Source organism: Ambystoma mexicanum, chromosome 13 (assembly GCF_040938575.1).
Source record: "Ambystoma mexicanum isolate Mex_15411 chromosome 13, UKY_AmexF1_1, whole genome shotgun sequence".
In the NCBI taxonomy this organism is placed as follows: domain Eukaryota; kingdom Metazoa; phylum Chordata; class Amphibia; order Caudata; family Ambystomatidae; genus Ambystoma; species Ambystoma mexicanum.
In genome coordinates this window covers 84,656,482-84,674,504 of record NC_090938.1, presented here as the reverse complement: position 1 = coordinate 84,674,504, position 18,023 = coordinate 84,656,482, and the positions used below count along the sequence as shown (strand labels likewise).

Sequence of the window (18,023 nt, the reverse complement as noted above, 5' to 3'; positions counted from 1 at the left end):
CAAAAATGGCATCTCGCATGGTGAATACTTGGTCGCTGACTGCTCTCTCACTAATAGGCCATGGAGAACAAACGACAGACAAACTTTATTTATTTATTGGACATTTGTATGGCGCCTATACACAAGTGTTTCCAGGTGCCACAATACAAGGTGGGGGTGAGGGGCTAGGAGGAGAACATGGGAATCAACGAAAGTAGAATAACAAAAAACAGTTATATTGGCCTTGCGACAATCCTACCGTGCAAGTGCTTGAAAAGATGGTAAGTGCAAAGGGAGGGGGGGGTTAGACGGAGAAGTCCAGGAGTGGTGTGCCCCCAGGGAAGAAGGGTGGGGAAGTGCTCGGCTGGCCAAGGTGTCAAGTGCCAGGGAGAAAGGGAGGACCAAGTTGGGCCCGTCCGGGAAAAAGGGAGCACAAGGGCAAGTGCTGGCAAAGGATGCTGGGCGACTGGTAGGGGTTGGTCTGGCGCCTGTATTACTCTGAGGGGACTAGACCCCAGTCACAGTGGCAGAGGGATAGTTAGCACAAGAGGGAAGGAAGAGGACAAAAGGAAATTCTTGTGAAGTTTCCAGAACTTTAGAAGATCTGGCTTAAGTCTCAGGGGTTGGGGGGGAGGAGCCAGCCGAGGAAAGGGATCAACCTCTCACTTTCTGCTTGGAGAAACGTTTGACCTGCAGAGAGTTGGAGCCAGAGAACCAAAGGACTCTGCAGGGAGGTATTTAGAGAGGGAAAGCTGGATATAAAGAGGTCCCAGGCCCCAGACTGTCTTGCGGATGATGCAACTGGTCTTGTATTTGATCCTTGCAGTCACCGGGACCCAGTGGAGAGATTTTAGGGCTGGCGAGATGCAGTACCTGGCCTTGAGGCCAAGGATAAGTATTGCAGTCCTATTCTGGATTAGTTGAAGGGAACGAAGGGAGGAAAGAGCAGATTGAGGAAGAGGCTGCTGCAGTAGTTCAGCCTAAAGAGAACCAGGGATCTGGAGACATTGAGCTTCTGGGGGAATGTGAGGAAACGTAGAATTCCCCTGAGAAGGTGGAGCTGAAAGTTGGACTTCTTGGCAAGGTACATAATGTGTGGAGAGAAAGAGAGAGAGGAGCCAAAGATGATCCCAAGGTGTTCTTCCCCACAGGTGGGTGAGGGGATTGAAGGAGTCTGGCCAGGGAGTCGGGGGGGGGGGGGGGGGCAAGGAGCAGGCGTCCTAATGGGAAGGGTGTCTGTCTTATTAGCATTAAGGCAGAGATCATTGGCACTAGGCCTGAATAGCAGTGAGGCAGTCAGGTATGAGGCAGGGGGATGAGGTAGAGGTTGAAAGCTTGAAAGAGAGCTCTGTGTAGTCTGCATAACACTGGAAATGAGGGGATAAAGGGGAGATCAGGTGGACCAAAGAGGCCAGATAGATTGTGAAGAGCTATGGCGAGAGGATAGAGCCCTCAGGGACACCACAGGTATAGAGTGTGGTGGAGGAGAGAAAAGGATCAATTTGCACTTCGGAAGGTCTGTTTGAAAGGAAGGTGGCAAGCCACGCTAGTGCCCTGTCCGTAATGCCTAAGGTATCATGGAGACGGTTTATGAGGCTGGAGTGGTTAACTGTTTCAAAGGAAAAGAAAGATCAAGGAGGATCAGAGTCCTTTGACATGAGGCCTCTTCTTGGAGCAGATGGAGAGACGAGATTGACTTTGGAGTAGGCGGCAGGCCAGTATGTCGGAGGATGAACTAGATGCCCGTCACTTCCGCTTAGCAGCTTTACACTTGTGTTTCAAAGCATTCAAGTCAGAGTCCTACCACAAGTTCCATTTGTAGGCAGGCTTCATTAGGATCCTCATGACAGGGGCAAGGATGTCCAGGGTGTTACAGAGAGAAAGGTGGAGGTTAGTTAGAACAGAGTCAGAGGGAGAGTCAAAGGAAAGGGGCAGAGGAGGGATGAAGGAAGAGGCAAATGCAGCGACTGATAAACGCTTCATCGGTTGAATGACGAAGAAGGAGACTGGCAGTGAAGGCGCAGGCACTTCCCACTGTGTGCCTATCACATCCATCTGCTTGAAGGGCTCCTTCTTTGGCTCCTCTTTCTGTTTTTTATTCCAATAACTCACACAATTGTCCACAAGCTCCTGCCAGTCCTCTTTTGCCATGGGCCACCAAGCCATCTCGGTCAGGCACCGATAGCCATTGTCTTGCTCTTTTCTCCACTTTCATATATGGCATGATTTGTTCATCCTCCCCCCACAGGAACGCCAGGAGCCGCTCACATTTCCTTTGAACCTTCTTCTTGCCCTTCTGTAGGATAATCATCAACACTTACAGCTGTGCCCCCTCTGCCACATGCCACTCTGTATCTTCTATGGATGCCATTGGCGGTGGCTGTAGGTCATTATCAGGTGTCATGGGTTTACTCTCGCTCAGATGGAGTTATCGTCTTTCTTCTCAGAGCCAACACCGCAGATTATAATTCACCATACTGCGCTCTTTTCCCCCAAAACACTATCAAGTCATGCTCCCACTGACCACCTTCTTTTTATGTGGGCCTGCCAATGTCCTTGTCTGGTGCACTTGCCCTGAAAATGTCCTGTTGTGTTTTGTCAGTCTCTGACATGCATTCATGTAGTTCGCCTGACACTACCCCTTCCACTGGCATTTTGTTCACTGCCCTGTATAAGGTGCATACTTCACAGTCACCCGTCCTTCTGAAATCCAGTTCATTTCTTGTTCTGCTGTCAAGGTATGTCTCCCCATCATGCTGCCAGGACCCTGTTTGTGTGTGTGTGTGTGTCAGAATGTGGGTGGTACTCTTAGTAGCGGCCGTCACCAGAGCCTTTGGGACTACCGTCTACCTGAAACCTGCCTCTCTCTGCCTGCAGGCACCTATTTGCCAAATCTGTCACTGCACCCATTTTTTTCTAGAATATCCTTCCGCCCCTCTGTTGCACACAGTTGCCTCTCCTGGTACACAGCCAGCCCGTGTCTCCTCTCTCTTCCCCTTTCTCCCCTTTTCTGTGTCATCCACCCCAATCCAAACAGGCGCTGGCGTAGCACCTCAGAATCCTGGCCCTCTGTGTTTATTCTCCCTTCGCCCACCCCTTGCACTGTTTCACAGGCACTGCTTTTTTCACTGTCAGCCACACGGAATCAGCTGCATTCAGAATGTATGCCCACCCTGGCCGGACATTACATTTTCCTCCTCATCCACCTTCCCTTCCACCACCCTCATTATGTCATCTAGTAAGAGCTGCCATATTGTGGCCATCATGAAGGTTTGTGTAAGCATGTCTGCCAAATCCAGGGGTCTCTGATCCCTCCCTAGCTTCATCACCTTGGTGATACCTTTGTGCTTCGCTTGTAGTTCAGCACTATCTCCCCTGTACCTTCTCTGCAGTATCCTTTGCAACTGCTGTTCCCGGGCAACCCCCACCTCCCTATTCTTCTGTACGACTGGGGGGGGGGCCACATCCCAATTGTCCAACATGCTCCTCAACCTCTGCAGCATTGTCCTAGACCATGATTTATATGACAGGTCTACCTGCTCAATGGACTGGCGTCCACCATATTGTAACTAATCTGTTACTGGTATTGCCCCTACCACAATTTAACGCAGGTGTTTGACCTCACACTCCTACCGTGTGCCCTCTACAGCTTGAACCCTAGACCATCTCTCCGCGACCAGCGCTCTGACTGTATCACAGGCGCCAAAGAATGTTCTGACCAGATTGCAGTCCTGTAGTTGCCCTTGCAACCCTGTACTGTACTCTGCAGCACTCTGATGCAACATCTCTGTATTATTCCAAGAGTCCCTAAAGAATCCAGAGTCCCGTAGTCAAGCATGCAACAGGTACAGCGAAAACCCCCTTTTCTCACTTACCCATTGTATTGTTGTATACCCCAGTCACGCACGTCAGGAAGGGGAGCTCCCGAGTATCAGTATCAATGTTACAGGCTCGTCCTGCTCCCCCACAAAACCTCAGGTACTCAGACACAAATAATACAGAGGAGACCAAATGTAAAGAGAAATGGGCTGTAATGCAAACACAGCAGTGCATGGGAGGACTGCTTACTGCTCGACTCCCCCCCACCCCAGGCCTGACTCATCTTCATAAACAAACAGAAGGGCTACATCCATTCTCCACCAATAAAACAGCACATATAATGCATGTATAATATTAAACACTCCCATTTCAGAGAAGCAGCCTGCAGTTGCAAAATGCACTGTCATATCTGCGAGGCAGCCTTTGGCGTTGGGGATTTGAGCCAGCAGTGTTGTCAGCTGTGTACTTCTCAGGAGCGGCTCATGAATTGGCCCAGGCAGTCTGGCATCACGCATTCCACAGCACAGCTTAGCTCTGCTCTGCTATCGCGCTTGGCACAGGTCTTCAGTCTGTAGGCCAGTCTCATTGCATCTGATGTGCCTCAAAGAAACCAAAAGAAAATGCAGTGTCAGAGTTGGTAACAGATCCGCATCACAAAAGGAGAACAGACGGAAGAGAAGTGGGTCCATAGCAATCTGTTAAAAAGCAGTCCTCCCAGACTGGCTTTAAGAGTGATTGAGGAACCCACTGTGGTTTGAGTCCAGGAACCTCTGAGGAATGAAAGGTAAGATCAGAACCCTGGATCGAAACTAAAATATATAACAGGTAAGTAATTACATTCAAATGACAATTTATGATTCATGATTGTCATTGAATATTGTCTGTGACTGAAAAAGTAATGTTTTGTTCTGAAATGTTGTCAAGGAATAAAGATAGAAACTAATTCCATTAATTCCTGCCTGGGGACCAGAAAAAGTGGAGTCGTGGGAAGACCCCTGGGAGCCTGGAGAGAAACTAAGGAAGAAAGAAGAAAGGAGCACAAAATCAGGAGGTGGGGACTAGACCACCCAGGCCCTGAGGAAGAAACTAGAGTGGGGCGTCCTCCATTGAAGAATGTGCCTAGTGAGAAAGATCCCACTCTCCCCTACACCTTTCACACCAGCTACATCGTGAGAATATAGGATGGGGGAGGGGAGAATTTGTGGGGTTCAAATGCCACCCCGAGGAAAAAAAAAAAGTTTACTGTATTTGGTTGGCTGAGGCCTAAAAGTGCAGAACATTGAACACTCACTGTGGGCTAGCAGACCAAAAGGCGAGCATGCACATTTCAACACTGCCAAATACACCAACAGCGTGTCAGAAACAGGAAGACTCAAATTTAGTATTGCATATGTGTGAATGACAAAACTAAAATCAGAGGCCTACCTTTCACTACATTATGAAAAAATGAATGGCACTTTTCACAAAAAGAAAGCTGCAAATGGAAAAATAGAAATAAACGCATCCTGCAGCCTGGATTGTAAGCAAATATTTAGCAGTGAAAATCCACTGTCTGTGCCATTTTAATATAAAATATAATTTAAAGATGGACATGGACAATCTACAAGCCAACAAGACTCCTCAGGTCGACCAGCAAAATCCACCTGGAACCAAAACCATTCCTCAAGAAGAAACTTGGAGGCACCTCCTTCTACCACTTAGCCGCAAAAACCTGGAACAACATCCCAAAAGAAATAAGAAACACCAAAATTCACCTAATATTTAGGAAATTACTAGAATCCTGGCTCTTCAACACCACAGACTCAAACTGAAACAGAAAGGAAAAGGGATGACGAAACTGTGGTGAACACTGACATCTCCAAGTACCGACTGTGGTCAACTCCCCATGTGAACAAGCTCCCACGGTACCGGGATGAAGGACCCCGGTTACAGTGGAACACAGGAGACACCCACGGAGCTGGAGTCAACAACCTACCCTAATCCCACCCAACACCCGCACTCGCCCCTTAGTTACCACCAGGTACCACAGTGTGGTGGAATTATCGGGATATTAGCAATCACCACACTATCTGAGCTGTAGACATCGGCAGGTGCACTGGCCGTACGAGTGGGAAGGGAAGACAGGTAGCGCTGTGAGGGAGGCTGGGGGGGAGGGGACCAGATGTGAAAGGGACCTTGAAAGCCGGAAAGACCCAGATCAGAACAGAGGCACAGGAGCGCTCCCGAACTCCACCTGGAGAGATTACAGAAGCCCAGCACCTCAATTCAGGATAAAGATGCCAAGTAACCAATTGCACTAACAATTCCCCCCTCTGCATATACCTCTCAAACTCCAAACCAAAACAACCACAAACCTACAGCACAACAAACCGCACAAACTTCACTACATTGCAACAACATAACAAAAAAACACACATATACTCGCACAGCAGTACACAACAACTACTGGTCGCAAACACCCTAGGCCCAGCCAACTGACCCACCGGGCTGAGGCCGCCAACAGCACATCACTGCTCTCTTGCACTTTTCCAGCTTCCTCCCACTAACCCGCCCTCCATTCCTCTTTCAGAGACGCCAGAGCACCACTGCGGTGGTGATAGTGCTTGGTACAAATGTCCTTTAACATTAACATTGATGGCCTGATATGAGATATTCAAAAAGGCCTCATGTGTGAAGAAGTTGTAACAATTAAAAGTATGGGTTTTCTGTGAATGAGGAAAAGCTGTGTTCAACCCAAAAATACATTTTCCTATGAGATTGGTAGGCCAGCATTGGTAGCACTGATCACCCTCCCCCACCACCATCAGAGGCAAGGCTAAAAGCTCTGTCCAGCCCTTTATCTGAAAGACACTCTCTTTGAAGCCACAGCAGTGACCAGGAAGGAATCTATGGGGTTCAGGTGCTAAACAACTGTTAAAACAAAAGGCAGTCCTTAATGGGTTGAACTTCCTAAATACTTGGAATTAAAACTCCCTGAACTGATGACACAGAGGAAGACCGATCTGGCCCGGAAGGTGAGATCCCTTCTGCAGGCCTTTGACTTTGCAAGAAAGTAAAGTGATTTATACAAGCCCGAGTCGACAAAACAAACACATGGCTGGACAGCTATCTAGGTGGAGAAACACAATGTGTAGTTTATTAAGGAAAAATATTTATATCATTATTTAGCCATAGGGTTACATAGAGGATCATACATAAATCGCACAATAATGGTACAAATATCATTGGAAAGCTTATGAGAAGACCGTTCTGTTGACACCACTCCCCTAAATATCCGACCTTGGGAACCCCCGCTACAATATAAAATGTGTTCTTAGCTTCCCCAAAGCTGAGATTCAGGGAGATGATAGCTTAATAAATTAGATATCTGTATGGAACAGTTCATGTTGATAACTTATTTATTTGAATAAATCACGAAAATCATACATTTGAACCTCCAAGCTCATTTCAGTAAGTCTGGCTTGATGAGAAGAATTCAAACATGTATGTATTATTAGGTTTATTTAGAAATTAGAGAAAGTTGCCACATTGTAGTTTAAGTGAACATTTTAAACTATGAAAATGCTATCCCAGATGGTTGAAGTCATAAATGCAAAGGGATGATGCCTCGTAACTAAAAGGGTCTAATCAGAGAAAATGAGAGGGCATTAGAGGTCCAATCCAAATCAAGAGCCAATAAGCTGGCACCTGATCATTTAGATATTTGTGGGTGTGATTATGGTTCATAATGGGATGCACAATGGGAATCAGGGAGCGCTGCCTGATATCATCTGAGTTCAATGGCTGACCAATTTGCTGGAGGAGACCAAGGACAGACCCTAAGCTGGATGGGACCTATATCAGGAGAGGCAAATCAAAGGGGATTGATGCCGGAGGCTATCCATGTCTGAGGGTATTTGACCAGATGAATGCCCTTTTCCCATGAGATGATCCTGAGGTCATGTCTTTTCCTGGGCACAAAGGCCAGAGGAGATTCTAGTAAACTTGTCTAAGTAGACCCTTAGCACCAACCCCAAAATTCCCTAAAGAGAAGGGGTGTACTTGAAAAAACAAAATTCCTAACTGTTCACCAGTCCTCAAATCCTGCCCTTAAAGCAGAGGGCTGCTGAATGTAAACTGAATATCTCTGTTCTTTTGCTGTGGCAGAAAAGTGTCTTGCCAAAATTAAATAATGTGAAGTACTGGACTGAAAAGCATACTCTCTTCTGAGAGTGGGAATGTTACTCCTAATTCTTCATTGCATTCTAGTGAAGAAGGGCTCTATATATCGTTATGAATGCGGTGGAGTCATCGCTGATTTCCGGGCCTTGACCTTCCCCCATGTGGCCAGGGGACAGCAGTTGCTACCTGACCCTGACCCTGGGGTCGGCTATACGAAGGAGGATCACATGGGAGAAGACAGCCTCCGGGAAGATATCATGGTATCCCACCATTTTCCCTTAAAATGGTGGGTCTGAAACCCTTATAGCATATTGTCATGCATCCACTCCTGTTCCTCTGAAGAGCAGAGAAAATCCTTTTACCAAAACTACTGACCAACCTTCAAACCTTGGTCTGGTTTGCCAATGTGATGAAATTGCCTCTTTCAATTCCACTTGTCAATCAATCAGAACTGACTTGCCATCAAAACCGTTTGAAAATGCTTATCTGAATTTCATAAATCAATCATTCACAATGGATTGCTGTTCCCAAAAATCACAAAATAGTGAGACGAAGAAGAAGGATCGAGCAATGTAGAGCAAAAGGGACTGCAAACCTAGTGAGGGCTCTAGTGTTTGCTGGTTCTCACATGTGCCTGGGAAATGCAAGCAGCCCAAACAGGGAATAGAAGACAGCTGCTGTGGCGACTGGCGAGAGAGGGCTTCATCTCTCCACGAGAAGCAGGGAGCTGAGAACCCAGGGCAGTTGTGGTGGGCTTGGGCGGCTCACCACCAGAGGAAGAAAGAGTTGCTGAATGGAGTGTTGCTGCAGGAATGCCAGGAGTCAGAGACGTACTCCTGTGCATTTGCAGGGGAACAGCAATTCGCTTACCAGAGCTAAGAAGACAGCAGGTGTGTCGAGAGGAAACCGCCGAGGTGAGGACCGGCGGGCGAAGGAAAGAAGACTGTGAGAGGGAAGCAGATAGGAAACCTTTCCCCACCAACCATAAGAGAAGATACCAATGCCTACAGAAACTGGTAATTCCTCGAAAAAGCAATGGGGACACTGGGGCGTATCAGTGAACACACCAAGTGCGAACAATTGAAAGTTACTTAAATGGGAAAGAGAAAGAGATGGACATTAAAAAATGTAATTTGAGTCACACATTAACCCCTTTCTAATGTGTAAGTGTACACAGTGTCCACACGAAGAAAGCAGAAAGAAGATAGTATATCAGGAAGATACATTATTTTATTTTGTATTTGGCTTATTACAAACCTTTTAGCAATAGCTAACAAAATAATTCTCACTTCATAAAGTAAACTGCTGTAATAATGCATCCCAAAACATTTCATTATTGTATAACTGTTAAAAGACATTACAATTAGTATGGTTTACACAGGTGTAATTTCCCTTACAAATATTGCATCTAAAAATGTTATAGTTGCTAAAACCAAATGTGTTTTGTCTCTACTTACTAAAGTAACCCACAATTCCTCCGGAGTTAGAGTGCTTACTTGGGCGACTAGGCTCCCAAAGTACTATGCTCACATAGATGTGAAGTCTGTGCAAAATAGTAGAATATGTTGTTATGTTTCATGCTAGTTTTTCCCATTACAATCCCAGAGCCCTAGGCGCGGGGGAAAGCACCTCCTTACTTGGGTATAGGTTTAACCTTAGTCTGAGGAACTGATGTCTAAAATAGCTCTTGGGGAATTTGCTCAGGTATGGAGACACTGTGCAATATGGTTTCTCTTTGTGGTTAAAATGGTAAAACATTCTTTAACCTCTTTCTGCATGCAGATCGAGTGATCTATGCAAATCTTCTTGACCATATCAGGGTTGGGTTCTAGTTCGTCCTCTGTAGAACTTAATTTGTCCAAAAGACCTTCACAAGCCAAATCTCACTCAACTAGGATCCTTACCCTGTCATTATCTAGTGCGGTTTTCACCATTTGGAACAATGGAGGGGCGTTTCCTAATAAACACGTCCAATACAATGCTAAGGCTTTCCAACATACCATAGCACGTAAAGACAGCAGGTCCAGTTCGTACCTCACACCCTGGATTGGGATAGACCTTGGAAGGGCGAGGACCTTATTCCAGAATATTCCCTCCAGAATTGGCCACAAAACATGCGGGATAAACAATGACGTTTCAGCTCCATAGGTGAAAACTGCAACCACCTTTAATTTGTAGAACTGAAGCACCGGGAGCACGGAGAAACAGCCAAATTTCCTATGGAGTATCGCTCTCTGTGATGTCAGACTTTTCACTTTTGTTCTCAGCGCTTTCTCACTCGGAGCGTCCACCAGCCTCTAGTTAATACAAATGCCAATGTATCTGGAGATGTCTATGCACTCCAGGGGCCGCCCACCAACTGCCATGTGGTATAATGCTCTTCCTCGCGGGGGCAGATTGGAGTGTTAGCACTTTGGAATTTGGAGCATTAATCTCCCGGCCATTTCTGTCAATGTACTCATTCAGCTTGTCAAATTGACACTACGCCAATAGGCATTTTGTCCAGGAGGACCAGGTCATTGGCGTACAGCAGCCAGCCTAACAACCTCCCTTCCCGACTGTAGCGGGATGCATCTCGCCTGCCCTATGGTATCTCCCAAATCTGAAATGAACAGATTTATAAGCACTGGTGCCAGGGGGCAGCCTGGTTTCAAACCCCGAAATGTAGGTATCTCCCCCAGACAGACACCCTGCGGAGTTCAGTCTTACTCTCAAGGAGGTCCCCAAATATAGGGCCTTTGTTGCCTCAAGTAGATCTCTAGGAAAGCCCCATCTCATCATTTTAGTCCATAAAAGTTGCCGATCTATGCTGTCAATGCTTGAGCTGAGTCAATTAAGGGCACATATATTTTCAACCTTCTTTCAAGTGCCCTGCTTGTATGTTAAATATGATGGTGTTTACGCTGGTTCCCAATCCTTTAACAAACCCAGTCTGGAAGTTATCTCTACATCTAGCAGTATCGATCCAGTCCACCAAATGTCTCAACGTCAAGGACGTGAAGATTTTTCCTGCCAAGTGCAAAAGGGAAATAGGTTGATAGCTTTTTGGATAAAACATATTGCCCTTCTTGAATATCAGGAATATAATGGCCGCCCTCAAGATAGTTTTTCACTATCTGTTCGAGGAGGACCCATAAGAAGTCTTACCATAGCTCCGGGTCTATTTTTAGGATCGCATTTGTGAGCTCGAGAGCTGCTAGCTTCCTTAATTAATCCCATGATATCCTCTTTCTCATGGGAGATGGTCTATTTTTTACCAGACCAACTATCTTCTCTGAGTACTAATACTTCCAAGCCTTCGAAAAGGCTTGTGAGGTGGTCAATCCAAGCTTGTTCGTCTACTACATTCGTCTGGAGAGCTGCCTGTGGAGTATCATTCTGGTTAATCAACTCCCACATCTCACCCGTTTGCTTTTTAAATATCGCCTTTAACATAGTTTCAGTGTTTAATTGCACTATTGCCGCCTTGTGGAACCGCACCCAGTTTTTATATTGCTGCTTCCTCTTGATCAAGGCTGGCAGTACTTCTAGTGCAGCTGGTTTTTTTTATTCATCTCTGATCTTGTCTGAGTTGCTTCCTGTGAGAAACTACCTCTGTGTTAAAGACGTGGTGATGGCAGCAGACCACCCCCCCCTCACTCCTGTTGTCAGTTTCCACAAAGCTCTGTAAACTAGGGTGTAGTCCATTACCTACCAGGTGTTTTCCCCATTCCATGTCGTTACACAGTTACTGTATTGCAAGGTGAGGTTTTTCTCTGATCATTCGTAAGCAGTTTCTCCCCTGTGTTACTTCAGTTTTTGACATATACGTACCACCCCCCCATATTTTTCCCTCCCGACCAGTGCATTCTCAAGAGGTTGTAATCTCTGCTTTTCAAATTGACTACCTATAACTCTTCTATTAAGGATAGCATATTTCTGAACACAAATATGTAATGCACTGTCGCCCTTTGCATTCCTCAAAAGTAGGTTTTCTATGAGTGTCGCCCCTGTATGTGTCGGTTTAAAACATGTAGGTCTCTGGACTCCATTGCCTTCAACCAACAGAGGCCTCTTTTTTCTGTCATTTTCAAAGATGAAATTGATTCTGTTAACAGGGCACCCTCTTTGTCCCTACAGTCTATGTTTAAATCTCCACAAAGAATAATCATACAGTTTTCCATCACATCTATTACTCCTTCAATGTAGGTTTCATCTGAGATTGCCACTGGGTTCCAGTATAAATTGATTATAGTTATCCCTTTATGGCTTCACCATCTGCTTGCATGGGTTGTGGTCTCTCTGTTCATGTGCTGTAATGCCCATACCATTTTCTATGGCTAACAGCAGCCCAATGATGGTCCCCTTCCTTGCCGGGTTCAAGAGCATTGTGAATCTGTCCATACATGGGATGAGGCAGAGCCGGAACCTCCTGGAAACATAATATATCATGCCCTTCAAATGTTTGATCACCCCTTTAAAATAAATGAATATGTGTTAGGCGATCCTCAGCACATCAGGCCTCCCCACATCAGAACACTGCTCACATTCCCCCAACATCTCCACCCCAGCTTCGAGGCTCAAGGGATTCGGTGAACCCACAGAACCGAAAACACTGTACCTTCTTTGGTGTACGGGCTCGATTACAACCTTTCCTGCATTGGCAACTGCCTTGGAGGATATATCGCAGAAGGGGCGGCGTTACGTCATCACGTCGGTCACGTGATACAGTGTGGCGTTCCTCACGTGCTCTTGGTGGACGTCACATGGCCCAGAGACGTCACATGACCCAGGGACACACAGTATAAAGAACTGAGAGGCAGGACGATCATTGCTTCTCAGCTGGCTTCGGACCCTGTTTGGCGTTACTACTTGCTCCTTGCTACCTCGACCACGGAACTCTATCTTGGACTCTCTTGGACACCCCTTTGTACCTTTGCTTGGAACTGTTTACCTGTTGCCGGATTTTTGGACTTCACCTCGACTTGTCTTTGGATCATCCCTGAGTATCTTGCTGTACTTCTACGCCCAAGTCAAGCCCTATCTTACAGGTGGCCTACCCGTATCCACGCTTACCTGCGGTTCTACCACTCCAGGGACCGCTGTATCTTTTTGAGCCTCGAACCTCCCTACTAGGTTACCTGGGTCTCCCTTACACCAGATAGGTAAGACACTTTAGATTCTTTTGTTTACCTGCCTGTATTGTGATTGCCTGGTGCTTAACCTCATTCCTTCTTGACAGCAGCATCGGTGTTCCAGAGGCTCCGTGGATCTGGGAAGACATCTCTCACCTGTGGCCTCAAGGGTCGCACAGCGGGTTTCTATTTGTTCCCCTGTGCGTCACTTGGGGACGGAGGTCTCATCGGTCTACATGACACTCAAGTCAGAACAGACTGAGAAGCCGTATAGTCGTGTTAGACGATGCAGGGATCCACGGACGAACCCATAACTGCTTTAGTTCAGGCAATTACAATATTAAGGGCAGATATGGCCGCCGCAAACACAGTGATCCATCAAAGGTTGGATACCATACAGAGCGTTCAGCATCATACTAGGGATTCCCTGGTTACGTGAACATAATCCACTGATCAATTGGCAAGCAGGCACTGTACTCTTTGAGTCCGATATTTGTCAGAATTATTGTCTCCCGGTCCATCAAGCCCCTGACACACTCTCTCGGGTCTTGGGAGCCTTAGCACAACTCACACTGACCGTTGACGATCCAGAAGTCATACAGTCCCATACTGTTGGGGGGTTGATGTCTGGGATTCCGCCAGAATATCGGGCTTTCGAATCAGTCTTCGATCGAGGCTCGTCTGAGGTACTTCCTCCACATAGAACTTATGACTGCCCAATCGAATTGCTTCCTGATTCCACTGTTCCTTCGGGCAGGATCTATTCTTTGTCTCCTTCGGAGGAACTGGTGTTAAAAGAATATGTACAGAACGCCCTGCGTTTAGGACACATCCACCCCTCCACTTCACCAGCGGCAAGTCCTATCTTCTTTGTACCCAAGAAGGAGGGGAATTTACGTCCTTGTGTGGATTATCGGCGTCTTAACGCGATCACCAAGAAGGATAGATATCCCATCCCGTTAATTACTCCACTCTTAGATCATTTAACATATGCTTCCATTTTCACCAAACTTGATCTACGCGGCGCATACAATTTAGTACGCGTTCGCGAGGGAGACGAGTGGAAAACTGCTTTCTGTACTCGTTACGGCTTGTACGAATATCTTGTCATGCCCTTTGGCTTATGTAACGCCCCGGCCACGTTCCAACGATTCATGAATGACATTTTCAGGGATATTCTGGATGTGTACATGGTTGTGTATTTGGACGACATCCTGATCTTCTCTCGTGATCTTGATGACCATGTAAAACACGTCCGAGAAGTATTAACCCGTTTAAGAAAACATTCCTTATTTGCCAAACCTGAGAAATGTCAGTTCCATAAGACCTCTGTTGAGTTTTTGGGTTTCCACATCACCCCTGGGGCGTTATCCATGAACGAGTCTAAGGTCAAAGCAGTCTTAGATTGGCCAGTACCTCAAACACTCAAGTCCTTGCAGGCCTTTTTAGGATTCGCCAACTTTTATAGGCGTTTCATTTCTTCCTTTTCTACGATTGTAGCCCCACTCACGGCCCTGACTAGTCCTCTGGTACCATATCAGTGGCAGAGAGAACAGCAGGAGGCTTTTGAGACTTTGAAAACCGCCTTTACTATCGCACCGGTACTCCAACATCCCAATCCTGATCTTCCGTTCATAGTCGAGGCAGATGCCTCTTCCTTTGCCCTCGGGGCGGTACTGTCACAAACATGTCCTAATACAGGCAAATTACATCCAGTGGCATACCACTCCCGTAAGTTTTCCAGTACTGAGTCTCATTATACCGTTACGGAGAAAGAACTCTTGGCTGTCATGGACGCTTTCCGTGTTTGGCGTCATCATCTTCTGGGGGCTAAACATCCCATCACAGTATACTCCGATCATCGGAATCTACAGGATTTGGCCTCTCTGAAATGCATTAATAGCAGACAGGTTCGATGGCATCTTTTCTTTTCCTCTTTTGACTTCCGTATTATGCACCGTCCTGGAACGGCACATGGGAAGGCGGATGCCTTGTCACGTTCCCCGGGGGGGGTCCAATTGCCTACATTCCCCGACACTGTTCTCGGAAAGAGTCATGTGATTTGTCTCTGTACTCCCTCATTGTCACTGATAGACTCGGTTCGATCCTGGACTAGCAATCATTCTGACCAGTTGCGAGAATGGGACCCAGTGTATTCTGATGGATTACCGTTCGTACATGAACGCCTGTTCCTTCCCACACCTGACACACGTAATCTGGCCCTTGCGTGGTCTCATGACGCTCCCTTTAACGCTCACCCCGGACAAGAGCGCACTTTAGATCTTCTCAAGCGTTGGTGTTGGTGGCCTTCTATGAAGCGCGATGTAGAATGTTATGTTAGATCATGCGCAGTATGTGCTCAGGCTAAACATCAAAGGGGTCGACCGATTGGGTTGTTGCTTCCGCTTCCGGTACCTCCCAGGCCCTGGCATACGTTGACGATGGATTTCGTTACTGATCTCCCCAAGTCGAAGGGCTTTGACTCCATCTGGGTGGTGGTGGACACGTTCACTAAAATGGCCCGTTTTGTTCCTTGCAAAGGTATCCCTTCGGCTCCTGTATTAGCGGATTTGTTTTTTGAACATGTGTTCATGCTATTCGGCCTTCCTTCGGTCATTATATCTGATCGAGGGTCACAGTTCACCTCTCGGTTTTGGAGATCCCTGACGAAGCTATTGGGCATTGATACCAGGTATTCTTCGGCCTATCATCCTGAGACCGATGGACAGACCGAAAGGACGAATCAATCTATGGAACAATACCTTCGTTGCCTTATATTGCAACATCAGACCTCTTGGTTGGCCGCTTTACGGCTTGCGGAGTTCGCATATAATAATGCGGCTCATTCAGCCACTGGTTATTCTCCTTTTTACGCCCTCTATGGCCAACATCCCAAGGTCTTGCCGGTCCCTGATGCTTCTGGTCCTGCGAACCCTGCGGCCACGACATGTCTTAGGGATCTTTCTGCCTTACACGCTAGTACAGTGGTTCATCTCACTGAAGCAAAGGCTGCTATGAAGGCCCGTGTGGATGGCAAACGTCGGGCTGCTCCCCCTCTGGTGGTGGGTTCCAGGGTCTGGTTGTCTTCACGTCATCTTCGCCTAGTGGGTTGTCGGAAGTTGCTACCTCGCTTTGTCGGTCCTTATGTGATATCAAAGGTTGTGAATCCGGTGGCTTTCCGTCTAGTGCTTCCCAGCTCTTGGCGCATCCATCCTGTGTTTCATGTCTCCCTCCTCAAACCTTGTCCCGACTCTGTCCGTCTTCGTACCCCTGTTGCGCCGGTGTCCTTGACCTCTCCTGATGTTTTCGAGGTGTCGGCCATTTTGGGCTCCAGATGGTTTAGGGGTAGGATCCAGTATCTGGTGGATTGGAAGGGTTACGGCCCGGAGGAACGTTCATGGGTTTCCGCCTCTGACCTGAACGCCCCTCGCTTGGTAGCCCGTTTCCATTTAGACCATCCATCCTGCCCACGGGGTCGTGGGCCGTTGGGGAGGGGCTATGTTAGGCGATCCTCAGCACATCAGGCCTCCCCACATCAGAACACTGCTCACATTCCCCCAACATCTCCACCCCAGCTTCGAGGCTCAAGGGATTCGGTGAACCCACAGAACCGAAAACACTGTACCTTCTTTGGTGTACGGGCTCGATTACAACCTTTCCTGCATTGGCAACTGCCTTGGAGGATATATCGCAGAAGGGGCGGCGTTACGTCATCACGTCGGTCACGTGATACAGTGTGGCGTTCCTCACGTGCTCTTGGTGGACGTCACATGGCCCAGAGACGTCACATGACCCAGGGACACACAGTATAAAGAACTGAGAGGCAGGACGATCATTGCTTCTCAGCTGGCTTCGGACCCTGTTTGGCGTTACTACTTGCTCCATGCTACCTCGACCACGGAACTCTATCTTGGACACCCCTTTGTACCTTTACTTGGAACTGTTTACCTGTTGCCGGATTTTTGGACTTCACCTCGACTTGTCTTTGGATCATCCCTGAGTATCTTGCTGTACTTCTACGCCCAAGTCAAGCCCTATCTTACAGGTGGCCTACCCGTATCCACGCTTACCTGCGGTTCTACCACTCCAGGGACCGCTGTATCTTTTTGAGCCTCGAACCTCCCTACTAGGTTACCTGGGTCTCCCCTACACCAGATAGGTAAGACACTTTAGATTCTTTTGTTTACCTGCCTGTATTGTGATTGCCTGGTGCTTAACCTCATTCCTTCTTGACAGCAGCATCGGTGTTCCAGAGGCTCCGTGGATCTGGGAAGACATCTCTCACCTGTGGCCTCAAGGGTCGCACAGCGGGTTTCTATTTGTTCCCCTGTGCGTCACTTGGGGACGGAGGTCTCATCGGTCTACACGACACTCAAGTCAGAACAATATGACCTCTCGTGTTCCCGCAGACCATGCCTATGTTCCTCAACACATTCTGGACCTTCAGCTAACGTTTTCTGTTTATCACAAAGGCATGTGCCATCCAGGACCATGAGGTCTCTGTTACTGGACCCCTCCCCTGTACGGGGGCCCGTTGCACCCTTCTCTCAGGGCCGCTATTCCCCCCAATTGTCCCTTTTAGTGAACACCACTCCTTACAAGCCCTTAAGACAGCCCTAATTTTCCAGACGCCCCTCACCGCTTTTGCTTTTCTTTTGTTTGTCTTGAATATCACTTGGGTCTTTCAGACTGCTGGTCTTCCAGTTATCGCTTTTTTCCTGATTTCTGTGATTCTGAGATTGTAGTACGTTGTTAACAATCATTAAGTCAAACCCAGAAGGCCGTAGACACAGAGCAGCCTGGACCAGTATCTGTTTCACCATGTTAGATTCTAGGTGCAAGATAAATCGATCAAGTTGGTCCTCGTTCACAAACTCAACCAAACTGATGTTCCTAGAGCAAATTGGCCTGAGCTTGTGTATACAATGTAGCAGCTCCATAATATATTTG

At 47.3% G+C, this 18,023-nt stretch overlaps 1 protein-coding gene across 1 annotated transcript in view; it reads right to left on the bottom strand.

The window, feature by feature from the left end:
- Window positions 1–4,252: 4,252 nt before the first annotated feature.
- The window catches only part of CAPZA1 (capping actin protein of muscle Z-line subunit alpha 1), a 251,517-nt gene continuing 237,746 nt past the window's right edge, over window positions 4,253–18,023 (bottom strand). The window contains exon 10 of the mRNA XM_069633327.1: window positions 4,253–4,398. Coding sequence (XP_069489428.1) covers window positions 4,381–4,398 — 18 coding nt within the window. The 3' untranslated portion in view covers window positions 4,253–4,380. The remainder of the gene's footprint in view (window positions 4,399–18,023) is intronic.